The sequence below is a fragment of the Silene latifolia genome, chromosome 3 (genome assembly GCF_048544455.1).
Source record: "Silene latifolia isolate original U9 population chromosome 3, ASM4854445v1, whole genome shotgun sequence".
In the NCBI taxonomy this organism is placed as follows: Eukaryota; Viridiplantae; Streptophyta; class Magnoliopsida; order Caryophyllales; family Caryophyllaceae; genus Silene; species Silene latifolia.
Genome location: NC_133528.1, coordinates 46,180,444 through 46,206,712, shown reverse-complemented (window position 1 = coordinate 46,206,712; position 26,269 = coordinate 46,180,444). Strand labels below are relative to the sequence as shown.

Here is a 26,269-nt window from a genome sequence, read left to right as displayed (position 1 = left end):
TAACGAATAGTTACAATCCATGAAACCAAATAAAAATGCGATACATTATCCTCAAATGACTGTCTAACTGAAAAGTAAATAAACTAAGGCTACGACGGAAGACTCTATCATCATGTCGTGGCATCCCAGCTATCCCAGTACTCATCTCAATACCTGCTCAATATCTGCTCACCATCCCCGAATGGATCACCGCAGTTTACAAAACAACACCGGGTCGATACTAATCACACAATCAATATAGATAACAACAATAAGATAAACAGACAATGAATCACACACACACACACACACACACACACACCACCAACTCCCATCATCTCAATCTTGACCGTCCACTGACCCGACCCTACCATGGGGGACCGCACCGTTCCCACCTAAGCCCCGCTCATCATACGAGCGATAACCCCGTCCCATTAATGTGCACATCCCCTTCCGTGGCGGGTTCCACGAAGGGCGAAACTAGGGCGTGAAGTCACTCCCGCAAGTGACCCCACTCAGCCGAGAACGCATCTCGAGAACCATAGACAACCAATCACAATCACAATCACAATCACAATCATCATATCAAACAACTAACTACAGCACATCACCAATATCCCATTATGGGACTAATACCGAGTAGAAATCCTACCCGGAAAGCACAACAAGCGGACGGTATCTACAAACAGTATCAAAACGCCTCTTCTACGAACCCTCCTCCTATCATATAACACACATAGGCCATACATCACACACTACACATAAAAACCCCCAATTCCTAAATTAGGGTTTAACCAATCTTAACAAAGCATTATAAAAATTATGTTAAAAGCTTACCTTTGACGCAAGGAACTCAACGACACGAACAACGACAAGAACTGACCGTCTGAACTCCGGGAATTGCTAAGAATGCGATTAGGAAGATGAACTGACTGCTTTCTCTCTTAAACAGGGTTTTAGGTTTTGCAAAAGTAATTTAAAACAATGACGATTATGTTTAAATACCTTAATCGCATAATTAACAAAACCCGAGAAAACTCCCCGTAAAACCGGATCGAGTACCCCCTTACTCGATCGAGTACCCCAGCTAGTCGATCGAGTACCCAACAGGTCAGAAACTATTTTATTTCGCAACTTGCCCTTACTCGACAGAGTAAGGGCTACTCGATAGAGTACCCCAAGACTTATAAATACGGAGTATTACAATCTCCGTAAAGCAAGTCCCCAATGGTATGTTTCTTTCACAACATAAATATGTCGAGGAGATTTTATTGATCGTGCAAGTATGACGTCGTGCAAAGCAGCTTCAACACCGGTTGACACTAAACCGAAACTCAGTGCTACACCCTCCGTCGTCCCTTATGCTGATCTCACACTTTATCGTAGTCTTGCCGGAGCTCTTCAATACCTTACATTTACAAGGCCCGGCATCTCCTCCGCCGTTCAACAAGTGTGTCTATTTATGCATAATCTGATGGAAGAGCACATGAATGCGCTAAAACACATAATTCGGTATGTTCGTGGTACTTCAGACCGTGGTTTATGGCTGCAAAAATCTACTCCTTCCCATCTCACGGCTTACACCGACGTCGATTGGGGGGTTGTCCAGATACGAGGCGTTCTACGTCTTGTTACTGCGTTTTCCTTGGTGAAAACCTTATCTCATGGGTTTCGAAGTGACAACCGACTCTCTCACGCTTTAGTGCTTAAGCAGAGTATGGTGGGATTGCTAATGTAGTTTCTGAATCTTGTTGGCTCAGAAACCTTCTTGTCGAACTCCATGTACCCATGCTAAAGGCTACTCTTGTCTATTGTGACAACGTCAGTGCTATTTATCTCTCGGGAAACCCCGTTCAACATCAACGCACCAAACATATTGAAATGGACATTCACTTTGTTCGCGAAAAAGTTGAACGAGGCGAGGTCCGTGTTCGACACATTCCTTCACGTTGTCAAACCGCGGATATCTTTACTAAGGGCCTACCGTTAGTCCTTTTTGATGATTTTCGTGACAGTCTAAACATTGGCTTACCTCCAGCTTCGACTGCGGGAGTGTGATAGAATAATTGTAAATATGTAATTTATTTACTAGATTATTTGTTGACTCAATAGAAATCTACTATTAATCTCCTTTAGTTTAACAATTGTTCCAAAAATAAACTAAATAAATAAATAACAATTTTTGGTGCAAGGAAGGAAAATGTAATTATTGAGCAACAAAGCCTTATGTGATAGAATAACAATCGTGTTGTGCCCCTGGCGTTTGTAAAAATTGCAACAAAAAAATGATGTGAGCAAATTCTTTATTGAGCACAAAGCCTTATGTGCTAGTGTTCCCAAATAGGAGTATGTAACTTGAGATAACAGGATAATAGGAACTTATTCAGTCACTGAATTCATCATCGTCTTCTTCATTAAGGTCGGGCACAGTGGGATTGATGATGATCCCGAACTTCATGTTTCCTCCATTAATCTGTTCCCTCTTGATTTTGAAAACTGACTTAACAACAGACACATCACACCAGTGCGCTTCAATGCCCGTCAAATATACAATGCTGGCGAAATCTTCCGGAATTGTATGGAGCAGCTTACATCTTCGCACTACCAATCGCTCTAGTCTAGGAAACTTATCATCTGATGCTTCCCATGTTTTGATATCAAGCTCCTCCATTCTCAAGTATTTCAAATTGTTGAAGGTCGAACTTGTGCTCCACTGCTCTCCTTCAAAGGCTTTGAACAATAACTTTAGGATCTTAAGCTGAGGGAGCAAAGCTGCAATTTTTTCGGTTTCTGACCAGGGTAAACGAAATTTAAAAAGAGTTAACTTATACAGGTTTGAGGGAAAGCTAAGCTTGCCTTGGAATCGACCACCGCCATGGTACAATGCTCTCAAAGATTCAAGATAACTAAGATGATTAAGGATAGATACGTTGAAAGACTTGTCCATAAGTATGCATCTTAACTTTCGAAGATTAGGCATCCTTACAATTATTTGGTAAGCACTGCTCCCTGATAGAACTGGCGTAGAGAAATTCTCGAGATTGGTTAAAGAGTTGGGGTTGCTATACTCAATGTTAACTTGTGCACGTTTATTCACCAGCAGATGCCTTAACTTGCTGAGATTGAAAATTGAATCTGGAACATCTATCTCACCACGCGTACCTATGACGATTAGTGTTTCAAGGTTTGAGAACTCGCCAATTGATGACGGGATACTTGTTATCCCATCCTTTATTGCCAAATACCTCAACAATTTCAGTCCTGCTACACTGGCAGGAATCTCACTCCCCCCTTCCACGTTTTCTAAGTCCAGCACAATAAGTGATTCGAAATACTCAAATACGAAAAGCAAGAAGTTTGAGTGTTCCGAATCATCTGCCCAATAACTTGTCAAGAAGGTCAATGTACGAGCTTTGTCCAGTTTTGATTGCTCATGACATTTAATATTCCACAACTCATACCCGGAAAAATAGCATAGGCGACTGCGCTGCTGAATAATCGGAGGATCGTTCCACCTAGAAAGTCAAAGACATAAGCAGTAGAAAAACAGTAGAGAATTTGATGTAGGAATTAAATGTAAAGGTACAAGAATGAAAGCGGAGGAGAAATTCATACCCGTCAATTGTTATCATAAGCTTTTCCTCGTTTGCCTTTTGTACGCAAAAATCTCGCAACAAATCATGGATCCTGCAGGTTTGAATTCGATTGTCAGAGCCTGTTTTTGCAACCATGAGTAGACTTCTATCCACCAGGGCCAACAAGTAGTTATATGCTGCACTTTCCAAGCTTTCCCCCTGATCGACTTCCTCTATAAATCTTTCTGCAACCCATAACCTCACCAGTTTTGATCTCGGGATCTCTTTTCCTTTCAAGAATGTTGAGCAGTACAGAAAGCATTGTTTCATGCGACTTGATAGGTTCCTGTAGCTTAATTCTAGTGTTCCCAAACCCCCAGCAACAAGGTAAGAGTCTAAGCTTAATTTCACTTCCTTCCAACTTTCTTCAGTTTTTTCATTATTTTTAAGAGCTCCAGCTATCACAACAATCGAAAGTGGCAGCCCTTCGCATTTTTCCGCGATTCCTTTTCCTACGTCCCTTAAATTCTGAGGGCACTTCTTTGCACCAAATACTTTCTTCTCCAATAAATACCAGCTTTTCTCTTTGGAAAAGAAATTGAGTTCTATAACATTTTTGTTATCACAGACTTTCTCTCCAACCGTCTTAAGCCTGCTTGTTATTAGTATTCTACTTCCGTTGTTGCTGCTTGAGAAGCTTTTCTGAAGAGCATTCCAAGCATCGATATCCCATACATCGTCTAAGACTATGAGATAGTTCTTTTTCTTAATTAGACTTTGCTTCAACTCTTTAGCTAAATCCTCCACCCCCATGTCTTTGATTTTACTGCTAGGCTGTTCAAGTATTTGGATTATAATATCTCGCAGAAGCTCTTTCCTTTGAAACTCTTGTCCAACATAACACCAAGCTTGAGCATAGAACGATTTCGCACACCTTTTGTATAGATTCATGGCAAGAGTCGTCTTGCCTAAACCAGCCATGCCAACTATTGCGATTTTCTCCAAATTCTTTGACCCTGTCGTAAGTTGTGTTGTCAGATTATCTTCATCTTCAAAACTAAGCTTCTCATCTTCATTTTTTGATTGTAGATCATCATCGGAATGCTCTACTGCTTGGAATTTTTCTCTTTGACTTTGGGTACTATCATTGGACCGTTTAACACCAATCTTCACTGTGTCATTCGCATAAATCTCTTCAGTGATCAGCTTAACCTCTTCTATGACGCTAAACAGACGCACCTTCAGAAACCAGTCAGGAAACTCCTCAAAGTTGTCGAGAATGTTATTCATTTGGCGACAAAAATTCATAATCCGTGACCAGAGCCCCTTTACTTCCTCTGATTCATTGTGCCTGATTGCATAACGTTGAAGAAAAGAACTGCAGACGAGTGAGTAGTCATGGAGTACGCCAATTTGTGGAGCAATACATACTGATAAATAAGCATCGCTTTCCTTTAGCTCTGCCAGAGTCAATATCATGTCGAGAAATTCTAACTCAGACTTGGGCAGCTCCATATGTGGCAACTTTATGTACTCAGCATAAGCTTGTCCCACTGATGCCTTGAAGCCCTCAACAGGTTCCAGCAAGCTGGAGGACACACCATCATTTAAGTCACTGAAAAACAAAATGTACATTTGCGTCGCTTCAGTGCCCCCAAGATCAACATCCCTTATGATATTACTAGTGGTATCAGATTCAATCAGATTAACCAAACTTCTCCCTCGAGAATACATCAAGTTTGCAAATAGTTTATCTTTCTCTGTAGCCACAATAGATTCGCGAAGTTGCAACAGAAGGAACTTAGCATCTGGCATTTGTACAAGTGATTGGATTAAAACCAGCAGTAATTCGTTAGGTTGTGCCATATTTGCTGTAATACCTTTGAGGAAATCAAGACAAATGGTACGGAAATCTAATTCGTTAGACTTCAACTTTTTGAAGCAGAGTGACCGGAGATCCTATAAGAGATAGAAGTTTATGATTGAAAGTTGTATTTACCATTGAATAGGTTACAAGTATTTATAGTGTACATAGTTTAGCAATTATGGTAAGGAGATAATCTACAGAATAAAGAAAGCTATATTTTCAATATTTACTTGATTATTTTATACAATTTCCTAATTGTGACTTATTTGGTTAATACGCCCCCGCAAGATGGACGTCCGATGGGTAAGACCAATCTTGGAGCGAAGGAGAAGATGCTGAGGCTTGTGAAGAGGCTTGGTGAGAATGTCGGCCAGCTGATCTTTGCTTGCGACATGCTGGATGCGAATGTTGCCATGAAGCAATTGTTGTTTGACGAAGTGGAACGATAATGCCATGTGCTTCATGCGCGAGTGGAAGACCGGATTCTTGGCGTAGAGGGTGGCAGAAATGTTGTCACAAAAAATGGCAGGAGGTGTGGAAATGGATATATTAAGCTCGGTTAGAAGGTTACGAAGCCAGAGAAGTTCGGTTGTGACAGAGGCAATTGCTCGGAATTCGGCCTCAGTGGTAGAGAGAGCAAGACCTCGCTGTTTTTTGGAGGACCAGGAGACAGGATTGCGACCAAGGTAAAGGATGTAACCAGTGGTGGAAACATAAGAGTCTTTGTCGCCGGCATGATCAGCATCACAAAATGCATGAAGACGAGATGGAGAGTGGCGATGCAGTTGAAGGCCAACGGTTTGAGTCCCCCGTAAGTAACGAAGAAGCCGTTTTAAAGCGATCCAATGGGTGGTGGTGGGGTGATGTAAGAATTGAGCAAGACGATTAACGGCGAATGCAATGTCGGTCAGCCGTGTGAGTGATAGGTATTGGAGACTACCAACGATGGCTCGATAGTCCGAATGGTTGTCAATAGCGAGGTGGTCTTCACGAATTAAAGGGGGAGAGGTAGCCATAGGCGTCGAATTTGGTTTAGCCTCGAGCATTTTGTACTTGGTTAAAAGATCATGAACATATTTAGATTGGTTTAGGTGAATACCAAGAGAGTTATGAGCAACCTCAATGCCTAGAAAATAAGACAACGGTCCGAGGTCTTTAAGCGAGAAGCGTTGGGACAAGGTTGCAATGAAGTGGTGTAATTGCGTGGGATTCGGACCCGTGACAATAATGTCATCAACGTAGATAAGCATGTAGATAAAGGTGGTTTTTGTTTGTAAAATGAATAGTGATGAGTCAGAAACAGATTGTTTAAAACCATAGTTGAGAAGATAGGAGGTTAATTCCATGTACCAGGCTCGAGGAGCTTGTTTAAGACCGTAAATAGCTTTGTTCAATTTGCAAACATGATCGATTTTTGATTGGTTAACGAAACCAGGTGGTTGAACCATAAACACATCATCACTTAGTGTGCCTTGTAGAAATGCATTGTTAACGTCTAATTGTCGTAGCGACCACGAGTTTGTGACTGCTAAGGATAAAATTAAACGGACGGTTGTAGGTTTAATTACAGGACTAAAAGTCTCATTAAAATCAATGCCAGGTCGCTGATGAAAACCCTTAGCCACAAGACGAGCCTTGTGTTGTTTGAGGGTGCCATCGGGATTGAATTTATTGCGAAAGACCCACTTACATCCTATGACATTTTGAGAGGAATTTCGTGGGACTAGTGTCCAGGTTGCGTTACGTTCAAGGGCGGCAAATTCTTCTTGCATGGCGGTACGCCATTGAGGAAGAATGAGGGCCTGTTTTACTGTGTTGGGTAAACTATCATTGGTTGACGATGCTTGAGCGAGGTTGTTAGTGTAGTTTGGATTGGGTTTTCTAATGCCATTAGCTAGACGAGTAACAATGGTCTTAGGAGGTGGTTGAGCTGCTTGTTTGCGAGGCTTAGGAGTGGCAGAAGGAGGGAGAGACGTGGGGTTGATAGACGGGTTGGGTGGTTGTGGGATGTCGTGGAAGGAGGCATGGTTGAAGAGCGAGGCCGTCTGGAATAGGTGATGGTGACAGGAGGGCGCTGGGTGGGTTCGACGGAAGATGAAGGCTGGGATGTGGGTGTGGACACGGCAGTGGGCAGCGGAGAGAGGAGAGGAATATGAAGAGTACACCAATCATCAACCACGGGTGGAGGAGATGACGAGGTGGGGTCGAGAAATGGGTAGTGGTGTTCGATGAATTTTACATGTCGTGAGGTATATATGCGGTGCGTTTTTGGGTCCAAACAATGATACGCGCTTTGAGTATTAGAATAACCAATAAAAATGCAAGCTATTGAGCGATCTTCTAACTTGTGTTTTGTATATGGTCGCAGCCACGGATAGCATAGGCATCCGAAATTTCGAAGCTTATGATAGTTTGGCTGAATGTTATGTAGTCGAAAATAAGGTGAGTCACCATTCAAGGTTTTGGTTGGTAAGCGATTGATTAGATACGTTGCGGTGGCAAAGGCAAACGGCCAGTAGATGGTGGGAAGGCCGGCGTGATTAAGTAAGGCAAGACCGGTTTCTACAATATGTCTATGTCGTCGTTCGGCATAGCCATTATGTTCGGGTGTGTGAGGTGGACTAGTATTGTGGGATATGCCATTAGTAAGTAATGTTTGATTTAATTTTGTAAATTCGCCACCATTATCTGAAAAGAAGCGACGAATAGGTTTATTAAAATATTTCTCGACTAGGGCCTTAAATTGCGTGAAAACTTGAGTAGTTTCGGACTTTCGTTTTAAGGGATATAGCCAAACATATTTAGTATAATGGTCTACAAATACGACATAATATTTGTAGTTGTCACGAGATAAGACAGGACTAGTCCATAAGTCGGAAAAAATGAGGTCTAATGGCGCGTTGGAGGTGATGGTCGTAGTAGAGAATGGGAGTTTTTTGCTTTTAGAGATGCAACACGCATGACAATAATCAAAGTTTCGAATGCGAAAAGATAAATTTTTATTAATTAGTTGGAGTACATCGAATGTGGGATGACCCAACTTGTGGTGCCACGAAAGAGGCGTGGTTCCTTCCCACGAAGGAGGCGTGGGTCCTCTATTTTGGAGAGCGGCTTGATGGACGACCGGTGGTGGACACCATTCATACACTCCCTTGGTTGCTCGGCCCTGGAGGAGGGTTTTACGGTTGTGACGGTCCTTCACAAAAAAATAATTATCAGTGAAAAGAACATAAGCATTGTTATCTTTACACAATTTCGAAATAGATACAATATTGCGCGATATTTTAGGGACATGTAGAACATCATTGAACTTAAGATTTTGCATAGTAAATGAACCTGTATTTTCGATTTGGAGTGCAGAGCCGTCACCAATGATGAGATCGTCAAGGCCGTCGTAGGGTGAGTGGAAGGCGAGAGTGTCTAAATCATGGGTCAAGTGGTGTGAGGCACCACTGTCGAACAAGAAATTCGGGTTAGGAATGGTGTTGGTGTAAGATTGGTTGCCATAATTTGCAACGTGGGCTTGTGGTGGGGGTTGGGTTGCGTTTTGGTGTTGACGATAGTTTGGTTCAGGAAACTGGATGTTAGGAAACAGTTTTCGAAAGAGAGGACAATTGGCAATGACGTGTCCTGTTTCCCGACACCATTGGCATCTACCCTTGAAAGGGCGTGAAACAAAGGGTTCGAAGGTGAGGGTTGGTGAGTGGGTTGCGATAATAGGCGGCGGTTGTTGGCGATAGGTGTTACGGTGCTGATTGGTGTGACGGTGTGCGGGATTGGCCGAGGGAGTGAAGTGGTTGTGGGTGGTGGAGTTGTCATGATTAGACATAAGGTCGTGGTTCAATAGTTGCTCGTGAAGAGCTTCGAATGAGATGGGTGTGTCTCGGCCTCTTACGGTGGTGATAACGGGTTTGTAGGTTTCATAGTCGAGACCTTTGAGGACTCTATCTATGACATCTTCAGGGTCAAGTATCTTACCCATGAGAGCGAGTTGATCAACACAAACTTTGATCGAGTTCATGTAATCGGTTATGGTTTGGTCGGAGGTTTTAACAATTGACTCAAAGCGGTTTTTAAGTTGCATTATGTGTGCCCTCGAAGGGTTGGCATAGGTTTGAGCAAGGATATCCCATGCTTCTTTAGCGGTTTTGGCCCGTACTATGAGAGGTTGTAGGGCAGCCGAGAGGGTTCCCATAAGGGCCCCAAGGATAAGACCGTCTTGTTTGAGCCATGTCAAGTAAGACGGGTTGGGTTGCTCACCTTTGGTGTCAGTCACGGTTTTGGCAGGCGGGGTTTCGGTTCCAGTGACGAAACCGAGGAGACTAAAACCAAAGAGAATATTGGTTAATTGGAATCGCCAGGCGGTGTAATTGAGTGCGTTGAGTTTTACGCAATGGTTCAAGTTTAGCGAGGTTAAAGGTTTCGATGTTTCATGTGGGTTGGGAACGATTGTATCATTGTGGGAGGTGTTGGTTGCCATGTCGATTGATAAGAAAGAAGAAGAAGGAGCAGCGTGGCGTTTGAATAAGGGTTTCTTAGGTCGAAGTTTTGGGTTGGATCGATGAGAGCCTTTGGATACCATATAAGAGATAGAAGTTTATGATTGAAAGTTGTATTTACCATTGAATAGGTTACAAGTATTTATAGTGTACATAGTTTAGCAATTATGGTAAGGAGATAATCTACAGAATAAAGAAAGCTATATTTTCAATATTTACTTGATTATTTTATACAATTTCCTAATTGTGACTTATTTGGTTAATAGATCCCACCATGCCCCGCAAAACATTTGTGCAATATGGTCAAATGTATTTTGGAACTCTGGACTTAAACAGAGCAAGTATTCTGTATTCGTCAAGAAAGTGTGCAGTTCCTTGAGCCTCATCATGTGAATGGCAGTTGAGGTCATCCATGCGACATTGTTTTCACCAACCAATTGTAAATAGCTCAATAAACCACCAATACAACCGGAAACCATATTGTAATTCCTGCAACTGTTCCTGACATTGTTTCTTATGTCCGTAATCTTGTGTTCAACGTCAAATGAACAACTAACATTTGAAGCGTCAGCAGCCTGAGCAGCTAAGACATCAATATGTGTTGCAATAGCATATGCTATCCAACTCTCCGATGATTGTTCTGAAGTATGATTGATCATACTTCTAATAAACTCCAGCTCTAGCACAATCTCTCTGGCCTCCGTACACTTGTCTGAAGGAGGAAGATCATCTATAAAAGTCTTGAGAATGTTTTGTAGGTCGTCAATTGACGGGAGGAGGGTTTTACACATTACCATACGATAATCTTCATGGCTTAGCTTCAAAGCTCGCAGTACTTGAAGGTAGACCTCCTTCGCTTGAAGCTGGGCATTGTTAAACTTCTCCTCCAAGATACAAAATTCATCATCATTCATATCTCCTCCATTGTATATGATAAATCGAACAAAGATATCGGTGGCTCTGTGAGCCAAACTTTCAGTACTCCGATAAAAATCAAGTATTTGTAGCTTGACATGTTGAAAATCCTCAAAATTCCACTTGGCCATTGCCTTGCGAAAACTTGTGACAACTCCTAGTCCTTCTGCAATGGCTCTAATTCTTCCCTTTAAAACACTAGTTAAACTGACAAAGCGGTTGCCATTATCTAGATATTCTAGTAGCGGCTCAGTACGAACATAATCCAAATTTACTAGGACTGCCTCAGTACATCTTATCCAATCGTAATCCTCCTCTTCCTCATAAGCACACGAGTAGAAGTCAAAGGCACCATGCCAGAGACACCAACCACTTGAGTCACAGTCTTGACGAATAGTCAAAATGGACGATGAACAGCCTACTTGCTGCAACCAATAATCAACAAAAGTATCAGAGTCTTCAAAGTACTGTGGACGACTCTCCGACAGCTGTTCGTAATTATGACATGTCCAATATTCACTCAATCGAGAATTCCAAAATGGTAAGATGAACATCAGATTATGTCTCAGTTTCTGACACTTGTTTTTAGTAATAATTGTCAATGACTCCCCTTCAAGTACAGTTAATTCTCGCAGAACTCTCCCATATAAGCTCATGTCTCCCATCCAATTTTCAGCTACTACAGAAACCACCAGTGACTCGGAGGTTGGAATATAAAACTCACATGTGAGTGTCACCTGTTCATCAAACTAATAGTCAATAAACACAACTATAGACGGAGTACTTCATTAATCTCATTTATATTAGCTCAAACAATTAATTACTCCCTTTTATAAATCACTTTTTCCAACTTATTCTCTTTACAAGGAAAAAAAAAATATTAGAAATATTACCTTTAAATCACACTTCTGAAAATTTTGCTCATAAAAAGTGTTAGACCACACTTGGTTGATGATGCCAAGTTTCTTTGTAATTTAATGGTTTGCTTCTTAGTTATTTTTAATAGTATTTGAAGCTTACAAATCACTCCTCAAAATGGTGCAACAATGATCAACACAAAGAATCTCCTTAGCCTAAGTCAAATGTTGTAAGGGGGGTAGCGTAACATTCTCGATTTGTTAAGTGATGGCAAAACCATGCAACAGTGCGACCGCACTGTGGTTTCTGATACAACGAATGGAGAATTTTCACAAAGGAAATAAATTTCGAAAAATGACAAGTTTAAACTTTCATAAGACTTTTTGTTTTCAAAAGATACTATTTTATGGGTTTTTCTAACGTGTGCCCTAAGGGCACACATTAAGAGTCTAATATTCTTTTGATTCTTTCTTTATTTAGCCTCTTAATGTGTGCCCTAAGGGCACACGTTAGAAAAACCTTCTAACGTGTGCCCTAAGGGCACACATTAAGAGTCTAATATTCTTTTGATTCTTTCTTTATTTAGCCTCTTAATGTGTGCCCTAAGGGCACACGTTAGAAAAACTCTTTTATAAATCTGAAGCACAAAAAGAATATGTTTACTACTTGATTCAAAAGATATCAATCTTGTTTTTGCAAGTTGATTTTAATTCCAAAAATGGATCTTTTGCTTTTCTATTTTTAGCAGTAATGTGAGTTCCCATAAAAGATTACAGAGAACACCCGTTGCATTGAAAATGAATTTTTCTTGAGCCTACAAACTGATTGCTTTCTACAACATTTTTAAATGAGATTATTTCTGATAACTCTTGGAAAATAAAGTGTTGGACCTTTAGTCCTAATTAATTGTTTTGATAATGACAGTAATGATTTGTATGTGCACTTAATATTATAAACATATGCGTGTAATTGTGTGCTTAAGTCTTTATTTAGAAAGGAACAATTACAATGACGCAAGCTTGAAGTTTGGACCAAGGAGGTACAACTTCAAATACATTTGATCGATGCATTCAAGCAAGATCAAGATTGGAAATCAACCACGAGACTCAAGATGAGAGACTTGTGAAGAGACGATTCGTTTACTAAAGATCTACTGAAGATTAGATAGTATAGGTCGTCATCCGGTAATGGTTTTACTTTGTTTTATTTAAAGGTTAGTGAAGTTATGACCTAATAGCCATAACTTCATTACTAGACAAAAATGATGCGTTAATTTTTGGAAAATATATTTTTAATGGTTTATAAAAATAAGAGAGTATTTATTTTAATTGGAATTAATTAATAAGAATTTAAGTTGAATAAACTATTGGTTTGTAACACGATATTTATATCGTCATGCAACCTAGGGCTTTAACTAAATTCTATCTCGATTTGTTGTGGACTATAGAACAAGAAGTGGACCGAAGGAGCCCTAGAGGCCGGCCAAACCCTAGGTGGCCGAACCCTAGGTGGGCCGAACACTAGGAGGCCGAAACCCTAGGGAGGCCAAACTCCTCCTTCCTTTGTTTCTTACTTGTTCATCAAGTCATTTAGGGATTTATGTTTTCAGAACATTCCTATGCCCTAATTCCAGAACATTCCAAACCCTAATTCACTCTACTATAAATACTCTCATTCATTCAACATTAATTGTTGACACACACATCTACAAATTTCAAGAGAGAAAAATATTTTAAGCAAAATCATTTGAGCTTTAATTCTTATTTTTCAAATTTGCTTATACAAAAATTGCGCATCAAATTTGTCAATCACTCGAAGAAAAATCGTTATAGGATACTAAATACACAAGGATAGTATACTCACTCGCATAACGTGAGATTAGTATTTGTCGTTGTATTTTTCTTATTAACGTAAGAGCAACCTAGAGTATTTAGCGATACTCAATCTGAGTTATAATCATATAGTTGATTATACGAGTGGATTGATAATTTTTGTAATCCGGAGAAAGGTACTAAAAATTATTAATCGAGAATAGTGGACGTATGTTTCGACTTGTGAAACTGAACCACTTCAAAAATCCTGTGTGTCTCTCTTTCTCTCTCTCTTTATTATTGTTATTTCGTTTTTGCATTTATTGTTAATAATTTAATTAGTTGATTTTAATCAATAAAATTAATTAATTAATTTATATCATATATTTCGAAAAAGCGGTCATATTTTTTAATACTCAATTCACCCCCCTCTTTCGTATTCGATCAATATACTCCTCAATTGGTATCAGAGCCTCGTGCTCTTGATAGCCTAACAGCTAGAGTTGATCGTTTTTTTTGTAGTCTATTTATCGTCTTTTCCGCTGCATTTATTTTTTATCAAATGGATTCCAAACACCTAAAGTGTCCTATATTCAATGGGAAGAACTATGGTTTATGGAAAAATATGATGACCCACTTCATTAAGGGAAACGACTGGGAGTGTTGGTTGATTATCAAGAATGGTCCGAATAAGATCTTACTTGCAACCAGTAATGGCACTACCGTCGAAAAGAAAGAAGAAGACTATATTGAGGCGGATTATAAAAAGGCTGAGAAGAATTCAAAAGCAATAAGCTTATTGCAAAACGGTATGATTGCCACTGAATTCGATCGTTTCTCAACCAGTTCATCTGCCAAGGAAATATGGGATGGTCTAGAATTAGCCTATGAGGGAACCACTGTTGTCAAAAAGCAACGTATGGCATTACTAATGCGAAAATACGAGCTGTTTGCCATGGAGCAAAACGAGTCAGTTGATAGCATGTCCTCTCGCTTTTCTATCATCATCAATGAGCTAAAGAATTTAGGAAAAACTTTTGACTCCGAGGAAATTGCTAGAAAAATACTCAGAAGTATGTCTCGCAGATGGAGACATAAAGTATCTGTCATAGAAGAATGTAAGGACCTAACTTCGTTATCCTATCGGGAGCTACTCGGAACCTTAATGGCTCACGAGATTACTCGAATCGGGATGAGGAGGAAGTTAGCACAAGCAAAAAGATGGCCTTACAAGCTGAGTCTAGCAAGGTTGATGATTCTTCAGATATTGAAGATGAAACTGCGTTGCTTATTAAACGTCTTAAGAAAAGGTCTTTCTTTCAAAATCAAAATAAGACAAATAACAAATCAAAGCAAACTCCCAAGAAAACTTTTGAGTCAAAAGGGTCTTTCTCTAATCGTGAATGCTTCAAGTGTGGTGATAATGATCACATGATCAAAGATTGCCCTACATGGAAGAAAATTAAAGACAAAAATCAACGTGACAAAACAAAGAGAGAATTCAAGCAAGTTATGATGGCATATTGTTGGGGAGACTTGGACTCTGAAGATGGCGAATCCGAAGAAGAAGAAGAAACTGCCAACGTTTGTCTAAGTAGCGTCAGTCTTGACCTATTCTCCGAAAGCGACAATGAAAGCAATGCTTCAAATGCTTTGAGAAGTGTCTTGTTGGAAATTCAGATTGATTCGAGAGGATGAAGAGGTAAGTTATCTTGAAATTAAAAAGCGAGTTAAGAAACTTTCTAAGGATAATTTAATTAAGTGTTGTGAACAATCCCTTGATCATTGTCATGAACAAAGTCTAGAGTTAAAAGACCTTAAGGAACAGATTTTAGATATTGCTGAGGAAAACCAACTTCTGAAAGCCAAAGCCAAAAAGCTCAAATCTAAAGTTATGGCTACTCCAGCTATAACTTCAGACATGACAAATGCTGAGAAGAACGCTCTTGAATCAAAAGTTAAGGCTAGTGATGCCATAACTTCAGAGCTTAAACTCAACATTAAGCATCTTTAAGCTAAAGTTACGGCTAGTGATGCTATAACTTCTGAGTTGAAGAAAGTCAATGAGATTTTAAAAGATGAGCTTAATGGCAAAAATAGTGTGGTTTCCGAACACAAGAGAGAAATTGTATTTCTCTCTAAGCAATTAGAAGAAGCTAGTAAAAGTATGTCTCAACTTAAGGTACAACATGAAAATGAGAAACGCGTCTTGAATGAACGTTTTGATAAATTTCGTGAAGACTTTGAGAAAGGTAGTTCTTCCAAGGATTCAAATATAGATCATTCAAAATGTGAAAAAGAAATTGAGTCCTTGAAAGAATTACTTTTACATGCACGAAAAGTTCATGATAAGTGGGAAGGAAGCACAAAGGTTTTAAACTTCCTTACTGAACAATCTGACAATAACATGAAGATGGGACTTGGTCATGAATGTTATAGCCGTAGAGACCATGATAAATGCAAATCTAATCCTTCTGATCACGATTTCAGAAAACGAAAATATGTTAATCTTCCAGAATACTTGATTTGCAATTAGTGTGGCTCTACTGGACATATACAAGTCAATTGTGTCAAACTCGCCTTGGATAAGCGAAAGAATGTCGAAACTGCTAAGACTTGTGATTTCATAGTAGAAGATGATGTCTCTACTATAGATGAACCTAACGACAACGAAGAACGCAATAATAAGTTTAGATGGACTTATGATATGGCTTTTGATTACTCATCTGTTCCTTCAAAATCAAACAAAATGAATGAGAATCAAAAGCATACACTCAAGCCTAAAGTTCATAACTCTAAACCTAGAGCGTCTCATGAAGGTACTAGACCTAGAGCTACTTTTGTTAAGACAAAACCTAGAGTACCTCATGTTCCGATTGTTAGACAAAGACAAAGACAACCCAATTTTAAAGCCAAAAGAATAACAAGACAAGTATGGGTTAGAAAGGATCAAATATATAGAATTACTAACCATAAAGGACCCAACTTAGCTTGGGTACCTAAAAGTTGTATTTGATTCATTTGCAGGTAGAAGTGAAAGAAAATAATCTATGGTATCTCGACAGTGGATGCTCGAGACACATGACAGGAGACAGAAATCTTTTTCTTTCACTAGAGCCCTTCTTTGGTGGCAAGGTTACCTTTGGAGATAACAAGAAGGGTATGATTATTGGAGTAGTAAAAATTGGAATTTCAACCTCTCATTCAATCGATAAAGTATATCTGGTAAGTGGTCTTAAACATAATTTACTTAGTATTTCTCAATTATGTGACAAAGGAAATAGAGTTGTTTTTCATGCCGATGTTTGTCGTATCATAATTGAAGGTACTAGTAATGTTTTACTTGAGGGTCACCGTATGAGGAATGTGTATATGATTGACTTAAATGTTGTCAATACAAATTCCTTTTCGTGTATGCAAGCAACCTCTGATGAGTCTTGCTTGTGGCACAAGAGGTTTGCACACATTAGTCCAACTATTTTAAAGAAACTTAAGTCCATGGATTTAGTTGAAGGCTTGCCCTCAATTAAATTCGAGCAAGAGACAATGTGTGACTCATGTGCCCGCTGCAAACATGTTAAATCCTCTTTTAAACCTAAAAGAATAGTTAGCACTAAACGACCACTTGAGATGGTACACATGGATTTATGTGGACCTATGAGAGTTAGAAGCCGTGGTGGATCAAAGTATGTATTTGTTCTAGTCGATGATTACTCAAGGTATGTCTGGCCAATCTTTCTTTCCTCTAAAGATGAAACTTTCGATGAATTTGTGGTATTAATGAAGCTTGCCCAAAATAGATATGATAATAAGCTTGTTTCGATTCGGACGGATCACGGCACGGAATTTGATAATCAATTATTTATAAAATTTTGTAGGGAAAATGGTGTGGGGCATAACTTCTCCGCACCACGTACCCCACAAAAAAATGGTGTCGTGGAACGTATGAATCGAACCCTAGAGGATATGGCCCGTACGATGTTATTGTGTAGTGGGCTCCCTAGAAGTTTTTGGGCTAAAGCTGTTAGTACCGCATGCTATGTGCATAATAGAGCTATGATCCGACCTATTTTGAAAAAGACTCCCTATGAACTTTTAAGAGGGAGAAAACCCAATATATCACATCTCCGTTGCTTCGGGAGCAAATGCTTTGTTCACAATAATGGAAAAGAAAATTTAGGAAAATTTGACCCCCGAAGTGATGAAGCTGTTTTTCTGGGATATTCGGATCATAGTAAAGCTTATAAAGTGTTCAATAAAAGAACCTTGCGCATAGAAGAAAGTGTTCATGTTCGCTTTGACGAAGATAATGTGTTTGATAAAGTTGAACAGGAAGAAGAGGATCCAGATGAGCCCGATTTCTTTTTAGCAAGAAATGAGCCCTTAAATGAAGATGAAGATATTCAAGGTATCAATGATGAACTAGAAAATTCTGCAAACGATCCTAAGAGAAGTGATGAGTCCATAGTTAATGATACTATTGACCCTTCCTTAGATAAAGAAAAAGATCTTGAAGTTATACCTAATGATGTTGTAACTTCCGATCCAAATCATGATATTTCTAATGAAGTTAGTGATATTTCTGAAGAGAATCCCGAGTCCAACTCAGGGGGAACAAATCATGATTCTTCGTCTGCAGATGATGCTAGTCCATCAAATGATAATGAGCCTAGAGTTCTCAAAAAGTGGAAACATCAAAGCTCCCACCCTTTGGACAAAATCCTAGGGAATCTAGAGCAAGGCATTAAAACTAGAAGGTCCTTGAATAATTTCTGCTCGATCTTTTCGTTTCTATCAACCATCGAACCTACCAATATTAAAGAAGCTCTTGCGGAACCTGATTGGATAATTGCTATGCAAGATGAGCTTCAACAATTCGAACGCAATAAGGTATGGCACTTGGTGCCACGACCTAGTGATCGAACTGTTATTGGTACTAGATGGGTGTTCAGAAACAAATTGGACGATACAGGACTTATTACAAGAAACAAGGCACGACTAGTTGTCCAAGGCTACAATCAACAAGAAGGGATCGACTATGACGAGACCTTTGCACCTGTAGCAAGACTTGAGGCTATTCGTCTCATTATTGCCTTTGCTGCTCATAAAGGAATGAAATTATTCCAAATGGACGTTAAGACAACATTTCTTAATGGTTATTTGGAAGAAGAAGTTTATATAGAACAACCTTCCGGATTTTTAGATAGCAAGTTTCAAAACCACGTTTATAAATTAGACAAAGCTTTATATGGTTTGAAACAAGCTCCAAGGGCATGGTATGACAGATTATCCAAGTTTTTGTTACAAAATAATTTTACAAGAGGAACTGTCGACAAAACCTTGTTCCTAAAATCCGAGGGTTCAAATTTACTTGTTGTGCAAATTTATGTAGACGATATTATATTCGGTTCTACAAATGAAAAATTGTGCAAGTATTTTTCTGATCTAATGACTTCTGAGTTTGAAATGAGCATGATGGGAGAACTGAAGTACTTTCTAGGCTTACAAATTCAACAAACAAAGAAAGGTATAAAGATTCACCAACAGAAATATATCAAGGAACTGATTCGAAAGTTCGGTATGGAAAATGCAAAATCATACGATACACCTATGGTACCTGAAAAGAAGATGACTATAGATGAACATGGTAAGTGTGTCGATGAGACTACATATCGAGGTATGATTGGTTCACTTTTATATTTAACTGCAAGTCGTCCTGATATAATGTATAGTGTATGTGTCTGTGCGCGATATCAATCGTGTCCTAAAGAGTCACATATGATTGCAGTTAAACGCATCTTGAGATATTTAATTGGTACATCTAATTTATACTTATGGTATCCACTTGAGTGTAATTTCGATCTAGTAGGATATTCAGATGCAGACTATGCAGGATGTTCTTTAGATAGGAAAATCACTTCTGGGTATGCAACGTTTGTTGGACCTTGTATTATTACATGGGGATCAAAGAAACAAAATTCAGTTGCAATGTCTCCATCTTTGGCCGTATGTGTATCTCAGGATCGGTATGTTCTCAATTACTTTGGTTAAAGCAACAACTATGTGATTATGGTATAAATGTAGGTCGTATGCCTATTATGTGTGACAATACGAGTGCTATAGTAATTTCTAAGAATCCTGCCCAGCACTCGAGGACCAAACATATAGATATTCGACACCATTTTCTACGGGATCATGTAGAGAAAGGCAACATTTCACTTGAATTTTGTAGTACCGAAAGGCAATGGGCTGATATCTTGACTAAGGCATTAGCTAGATAACGCTTTGAGTTATTGAGACTTGAGATTGGTTTAATTTGTGATAATTAAATCCGTCATAATTATGTCTGGGAACCTGAATGACTGGCTAGGAAGATGAGATTGTACGATTGTGTCCGTATATTTTTGTTGCAAGTTTAATTATGTTAAATAATGTTTATTTTACGTGTTATATCTTGCTTATGTGTATGGTAATATTTTATATTCTGCATAATCACATTCCTTACAAAAATTCGACAAAATCTACAATAAATTGCCTAAATATAATAAAGATATTTCTATCTTATTATATTCCTACACAAATCCTGCCTAAACTCCATCACAAGATTTTCTTTCCTAATCTTACATTTAATAGGAGATAATGCCAAAAATAAAAAAGAAAGTGCGAAAAAAAAAACGCACGAAAAAAAAAAAGGAAAGGTGCCGAAAAAAAAAGAAAGGCATTAAAGAAATAAGGAAATTGGTATTATTCTCTATATTTTAAGGAATCCTATTCTTACCTAAACTCAAATTCCTTATGCTATATATACCCCTTTAATCTCTCCATAATTCTCATCAATTTTAATCATCTAAACCCTAATTACCTTTTACTACTATCTTCAATTTTAATAATGACTAATCAACCTACAACCCGTTTTCAATCAAAGAAACATGTTGTTATTAGAAAGAAGGTAAGCCAATCACCGCCAAGAACCCGCTCCACCTCACCGGCCGACACCCCACGCTCCCCACGGTCCGCCGTCGACCAACCCACAAACCTCACAAAGCGACGAAAATTGTTTAAGGGTAAGGGAAAGTTGGTTTCGGAAATTTAGGTAAGTTCAAAGACTGAAAATTATATACTTCAAGATGGTTCTTCACGAGTTCTTTACGCACAACATATGGATGATTACACCAACAATGGACTGAATAATCTTAGATTAACTCAAGTAGAACGAAGAGATGTCAATCAAGTTGCTCAATATCGCATTCACGCAGGACGAGTATATTCGATTGATTGGTTAAAGAAATATAAAGCACTTGGGTTCTTCAGAAATTTTCTCAAAGATCAAGGATGGGAAAATATTGTTGCTGTAAGTGGTCCTGTCTTTCCTATTGAGGTATATCAATTTTATGCTTTTGTTCATCTTAAGGAAGGAAATTTGTTTGCTGTGGTTAATGAGACTTCCATAAAAGTCTCACCTGGTGATTTCTGCGACTTGGCTCGAGTTCCTGGAGGAGGAATCGAAATCAATCCAAGCGTAGAATGGGGAAGTATGTTACCTGAAAAAAGGTTGATAGTGAAACGGTATTTCAAACAAGATGCAACTTCGTCTGAGACTATCTTAACTGCGAAGTTGTCGCCAACATTGAGGTTCTTTTTGAACTTTCTTTGGAATACCATTGTTCCTCGAAAAGAAGGTAGAGATAAATTCGGGGCTCATGAGATGATTATTATGAAGGCTTGGCTTGAAGGAGAAAAGGTTAGTCTACCCTTGCTTGTGTTTCATAAAATTATACAAGCTAGTGTAACGGCTAAGATGGATGATTTAGCTTCTACTTTAAGTTTGCCTTATGGGAATTGGATCTCACGAATTTTAGAGAAGAAAGGAGTAATTGGGAAGCATAGTTATGGAGTTATCACTAATGACGAGATGAGCGATCTTTATTTATCTTATATGAAGCTCGTTATTAATGGCAACGAATTAGGTTTTGAGACAAAAGGAGAAAAAGGAGGAAAAAGCAATGTGAGCTTTGAGATGTTGGATTCTAAGATGGAATCAAATTTCTCTTCTATTCTTGGAAGGATTAATGAGCAAGACAAGAAATTAGGAGAGTTGTTTGATCTAATTAAAAAGCAAAGGAGAGTTGATACTAGTGGACCAAGTGAAGTGAGCTCGGCTCGTATAAACACCGTGTTGTCACGGTTTGATACACGACTCGACAGTGTTTTTAAGGCCGCCGTACGAACTCACTCCGAGTCTACTCAAATGAAGGAAGGTATGGCTAGTTTGGTTAAGTTTGGTGATGAGCTTTTGCAATCTGGGAAGGAGATGAGGTCTGAGATGCAAACTATATATGAAGCAGTAAAGGCTATGACTTTGAGGATTGGTCATTTCGATACTCGATTGACTGCCCAAGCTGCACTTCTAGACCATTGTCATGCGCGACTTGAGGACTTGGAATATCGAACCCGTCCTAGGTCCAACCCGCCAAGCCCACGCTACCCTTGACCATCTTGCCCTAATCCATTCAACCTAGCCTTATCTTTTTAATTCCTTTGCTCACAATAAAAATCCATTCTTATGGATATTAGCTTTTTCAATTCCGCATTATTCCTTTTGTGATTGCAAGTTTATAATATTATTATGCTAATTAAGAACTAGATTGCGTTTCATATAATATGTTTTTCATGATTAATTCTTGTCTCATAATATATTATTCTGGTCGTTTTATGTTTGTTCTTATCTTTTCAATGATGCCAAGAGGGGGAATTGTTTTTATGATTTGCGACCGTCTCAAAGTTAATTCTCTCATGGCGTTCTATAGTTATAACTTTGAAAAGGTTATTAGTTTCTGCGCTCAATTGTTCTATAATTTGGGAAGTATTATGTTGAGGGGGAACTAGACTTAGACACAAATCATAGGAGACTTGTCATCATCAAAAAGGGGGAATTTGTTGGACCTTTAGTCCTAATTAATTGTTTTGATAATGACAGTAATGATTTGTATGTGGACTTAATATTATAAACATATGCGTGTAATTGTGTGCTTAAGTCTTTATTTAGAAAGGAACAATTACAATGACGCAAGCTTGAAGTTTGGACCAAGGAGGTACAACTTCAAATACATTTGATCGATGCATTCAAGCAAGATCAAGATTGGAAATCAATCACGAGACTCAAGATGAGAGACTTGTGAAGAGACGATTCGTTTACTGAAGATCTACTGAAGATTAGATAGTATAGGTCGTTATCCGGTAATGGTTTTACTTTGTTTGATTTAAAGGTTAGTGAAGTTATGACCTAATAGCCATAACTTCATTACTAGACAAAATTGATGCGTTAATTTTTGGAAAATATATTTTTAATGGTTTATAAAAATAAGAGAGTATTTATTTTAATTGGAATTAATTAATAAGAATTTAAGTTGAATAAACTATTGGTTTGTAACACGATATTTATATCGTCATGCAACCTAGGGCTTTAACTAAATTCTATCTCGATTTGTTGTGGACTATAGAAGCAAGAAGTGGACCGAAGGAGCCCTAGAGGCCGGCCAAACCCTAGGTGGCCGAACCCTAGGTGGGCCGAACACTAGGAGGCCGAAACCCTAGGGAGGCCGAAACCCTAGGGAGGCCAAACTCCTCCTTCCTTTGTTTCTTACTTGTTCATCAAGTCATTTAGGGATTTATGTTTCCAGAACATTCCTATGCCCTAATTCTAGAACATTCCAAACCCTAATTCACTCTACTATAAATACTCTCATTCATTCAACATTAATTGTTGACACACACATCTACAAATTTCAAGAGAGAAAAATATTTTAAGCAAAATCATTTGAGCTTTAATTCTTATTTTCCAAATTTGCTTATACAAAAATTGCGCATCAAATTTGTCAATCACTCGAAGAAAAATCGTTATAGGATACTAAATACACAAGGATAGTATACTCACTCGCATAACGTGAGATTAGTATTTGTCGTTGTATTTTTCTTATTAACGTAAGAGCAACCTAGAGTATTTAGCGATACTCAATCTGAGTTATAATTATATAGTTGATTATACGAGTGGATTGATAATTTTTGTAATCCGGAGAAAGGTACTAAAAATTATTAATCGAGAATAGTGGACGTAGGTTTCGACTTGTGAAACTGAACCACTTCAAAAATCCTGTGTGTCTCTCTTTCTCTCTCTCTTTATTATTGTTATTTCGTTTTTGCATTTATTGTTAATAATTTAATTAGTTGATTTTAATCAATAAAATCAATTAATTAATTTATATCATATATTTCGAAAAAGCGGTCATCGTTTTTAATACTCAATTCACTCCCCTCTTTCGTATTCGATCAATAGACTCCTCATAGAGTGAACAAGTGCTTTTAGGATTCTTCCTTTACACACTTCTTCTATAAATAGCCTTCTCCTATCTCATTTATTGCTAAGACTTTGAAAAACATTTATTGAGTACTTTGCAATTCATTTCTGAGTCAAAAGCTTTGTCATTTTTAAAGTATTTGCAAAAATGTTTCAAGTCTTAAAGTCTTCAAACTGTTTTCAAAATAGCTGTAAAATCTCCTTGTATCCGTTCGCTGCATTGTGACATAATGAGCTTAGCCGAACTTCAAAAAAATGTGTTCGTTATCAAGCTTGCGAGCTTTAACGCGAGCTCGAGCCACTCAAATCGAGCCTATATATAATTGTTGTTTTTTTGATTATTTTTTTCTTTGAATATTTTAAATAACAAGGTTCGAAGGTTATATGTAAATGTTTTTGGCAAATCAGTGAGAAATTTGATATGTGTGATACAAAGATATAATCATGTAAAATATTTTTATAAAGTATGAGCAATATCTTATATAATCACAAAGTTCGAGCCGCTCGCGAGCTTTTCGAGTCGAGCCAGCGTTTGCTCGGCTTGACTAGTTATCAAGCCCGAGCCGATCTCGCACGAGCCGAGCTTTGACCGAGCCAATCTCGAGTTGGTCGCAAGTTGTCTCGTCTAATTAACACCCCTACCTCCACCCTCATTTGCTATTCAAAGAAGGGATTTTAATTCCCCTACTCTCTTTTTCTTTCGTTTGCCTCCAAATCACTCAATTCAACTACACCCTAAATGATTTTAATTCTCCTCTCCTCCCTCCCCCTCCCCCTCAATCTTGCTATCCAAACACACTCTTAATAACAAACGTGCTCAGAGCATCCACAATGGTAAGCTAGTTGCTACTAGCTTACCTTTGCCACATAAAATTTTCAAGCTAGAATATTTTTAAGCTACAAACTATTACAATGGTAAGCTACTAGCTTAGTGTTGTGGCTTAAATGCACCATATGTCAACTACCTTCCACAACACCCTTTTAATTAATACATTTACTTATTTTACCTAGAAAATAAAAATTAAAAATATTTAAGTATTGTTTTAATTGGTAGATTTTTTCTTGTAGGCCCATTTGAGCTACTAGCTCCATGGAGCTACTAGCTCAATTTAAGCTAGTACATGTAAAGTGCTCCAATGGTTACGCAAGTAGCTTGAAAACTTTTTTATTTGCAAGCAAGTCCTTTTGCTTAATCATTGGAGATGCTCTCATGTTATACAAAAGTAGGTGAAGGGTTCATTAAGTCTTTGACCTTCCCTCACACGAACTCTCCTAATATAACATACCTTCACAAGTTCATAACATTATGTAGTTAGGTTCAACCCTTATATAAAAAGGGTATACGGTTTGCTGGGAAAACGAGCGTACGTAAAGATATCTAGAGCAAAGATATGTAATCCGTAGTTAGTTTCAAGTTTTCAACGCACCTAACAGCAAACTGGGTACGTATATGCGAATTTGGGTATACGATCCGTACAATGAATTTAGTAACTTTTGCGACCGATACGGTTTCAAAATTGTATTCATTTTACATAATCTCTGCATGTTATTTGATAACTACTTTCATAATACAAAAATGTTTTAAAACAAGACAAAACGTTACTTCCTCACTCATTTATCAATTGAATTCAGCATAAAGAGCAAAAAAGTGTAGGAGAAAACTTTTTAATAATAATATTAGACCACAAATCTCCACTTTCACTAGGTCCCTTGTAAGGTAAAATTTACTATAAATGAAAATGATAAAATACACCTAGAGAAATGACAGGACAAAAAGAGAGTAAGAAAAAGATCGAAGTGATTATAAATTAACTAGAACATAAACAAATGGTTGAGAACTGAAGATTGAACCACTTACCTGAGCAAATGTATTTGAGAATTATGAACAGATGTGATTCCACTTCTTGTTTTTTTCCCTTTCTCTTTTCAGTTTACAAAAAGCTAGCTTAAGTATGAGATTCTTACATATACTCCTACAGTATTTACAACAACGAAGTGTTGACTTTTGTCAGCTACGAAGTTACCACTTACCAAGATGCAGATCTGACTAATTCCAAAGACCGCTAATCTAGGAGTAATATTTTAGAAGACTAATAAAGTAGACTACAATGGGAGCATATGACCGACTCATGGAGTGTTGGTACGAACAAATATAGATACGATTATATTTTCTTACAATCCGTCTCATGGTAGACGGACAATATCCGTCTAAAATTGTAAATGAATAGTGGTCCTCTAACAAAATGCAAATGAATAAGAGCGCTCTTATTGTAAACGGACACTATCCATCTAAAACTGTAAACGGATAATGACCCTCTCACAAAATGCAAATAAGAGGGTAAATGGGAGTATCCATTTTCCACCCACTTGTACTATCTCTTCTCATTTTGTGAGAGGGACACTATCAATCT

The 26,269-nt window shown here is 38.2% G+C and overlaps 1 protein-coding gene across 1 annotated transcript; it reads right to left on the bottom strand.

Moving 5' to 3' along the window:
* Positions 1-2,076: 2,076 nt before the first annotated feature.
* Positions 2,077-25,858, bottom strand: LOC141646070 (putative late blight resistance protein homolog R1A-3). Its single transcript, XM_074454149.1, has 4 exons — positions 25,717-25,858; positions 10,194-11,572; positions 3,595-5,513; positions 2,077-3,494 (listed from the first exon to the last, which is right to left on the bottom strand). Exons 2-4 carry the CDS (start codon positions 10,194-10,196, stop codon positions 2,363-2,365), a joined length of 3,054 nt encoding a protein of 1,017 aa, XP_074310250.1. The 5' UTR covers positions 10,197-11,572; positions 25,717-25,858; the 3' UTR covers positions 2,077-2,362.
* Positions 25,859-26,269: the final 411 nt, after the last annotated feature.

What these genes read in the sequence shown, in the direction of transcription:
- LOC141646070 (XM_074454149.1), bottom strand. An exon ending in CTTATGATAACAATTGACGG is followed by an intron (nt 3,495 to 3,594) that starts GTATGAATTTCT and finishes TTGACTTTCTAG; the next exon opens with GTGGAACGATCCTCCGATTA.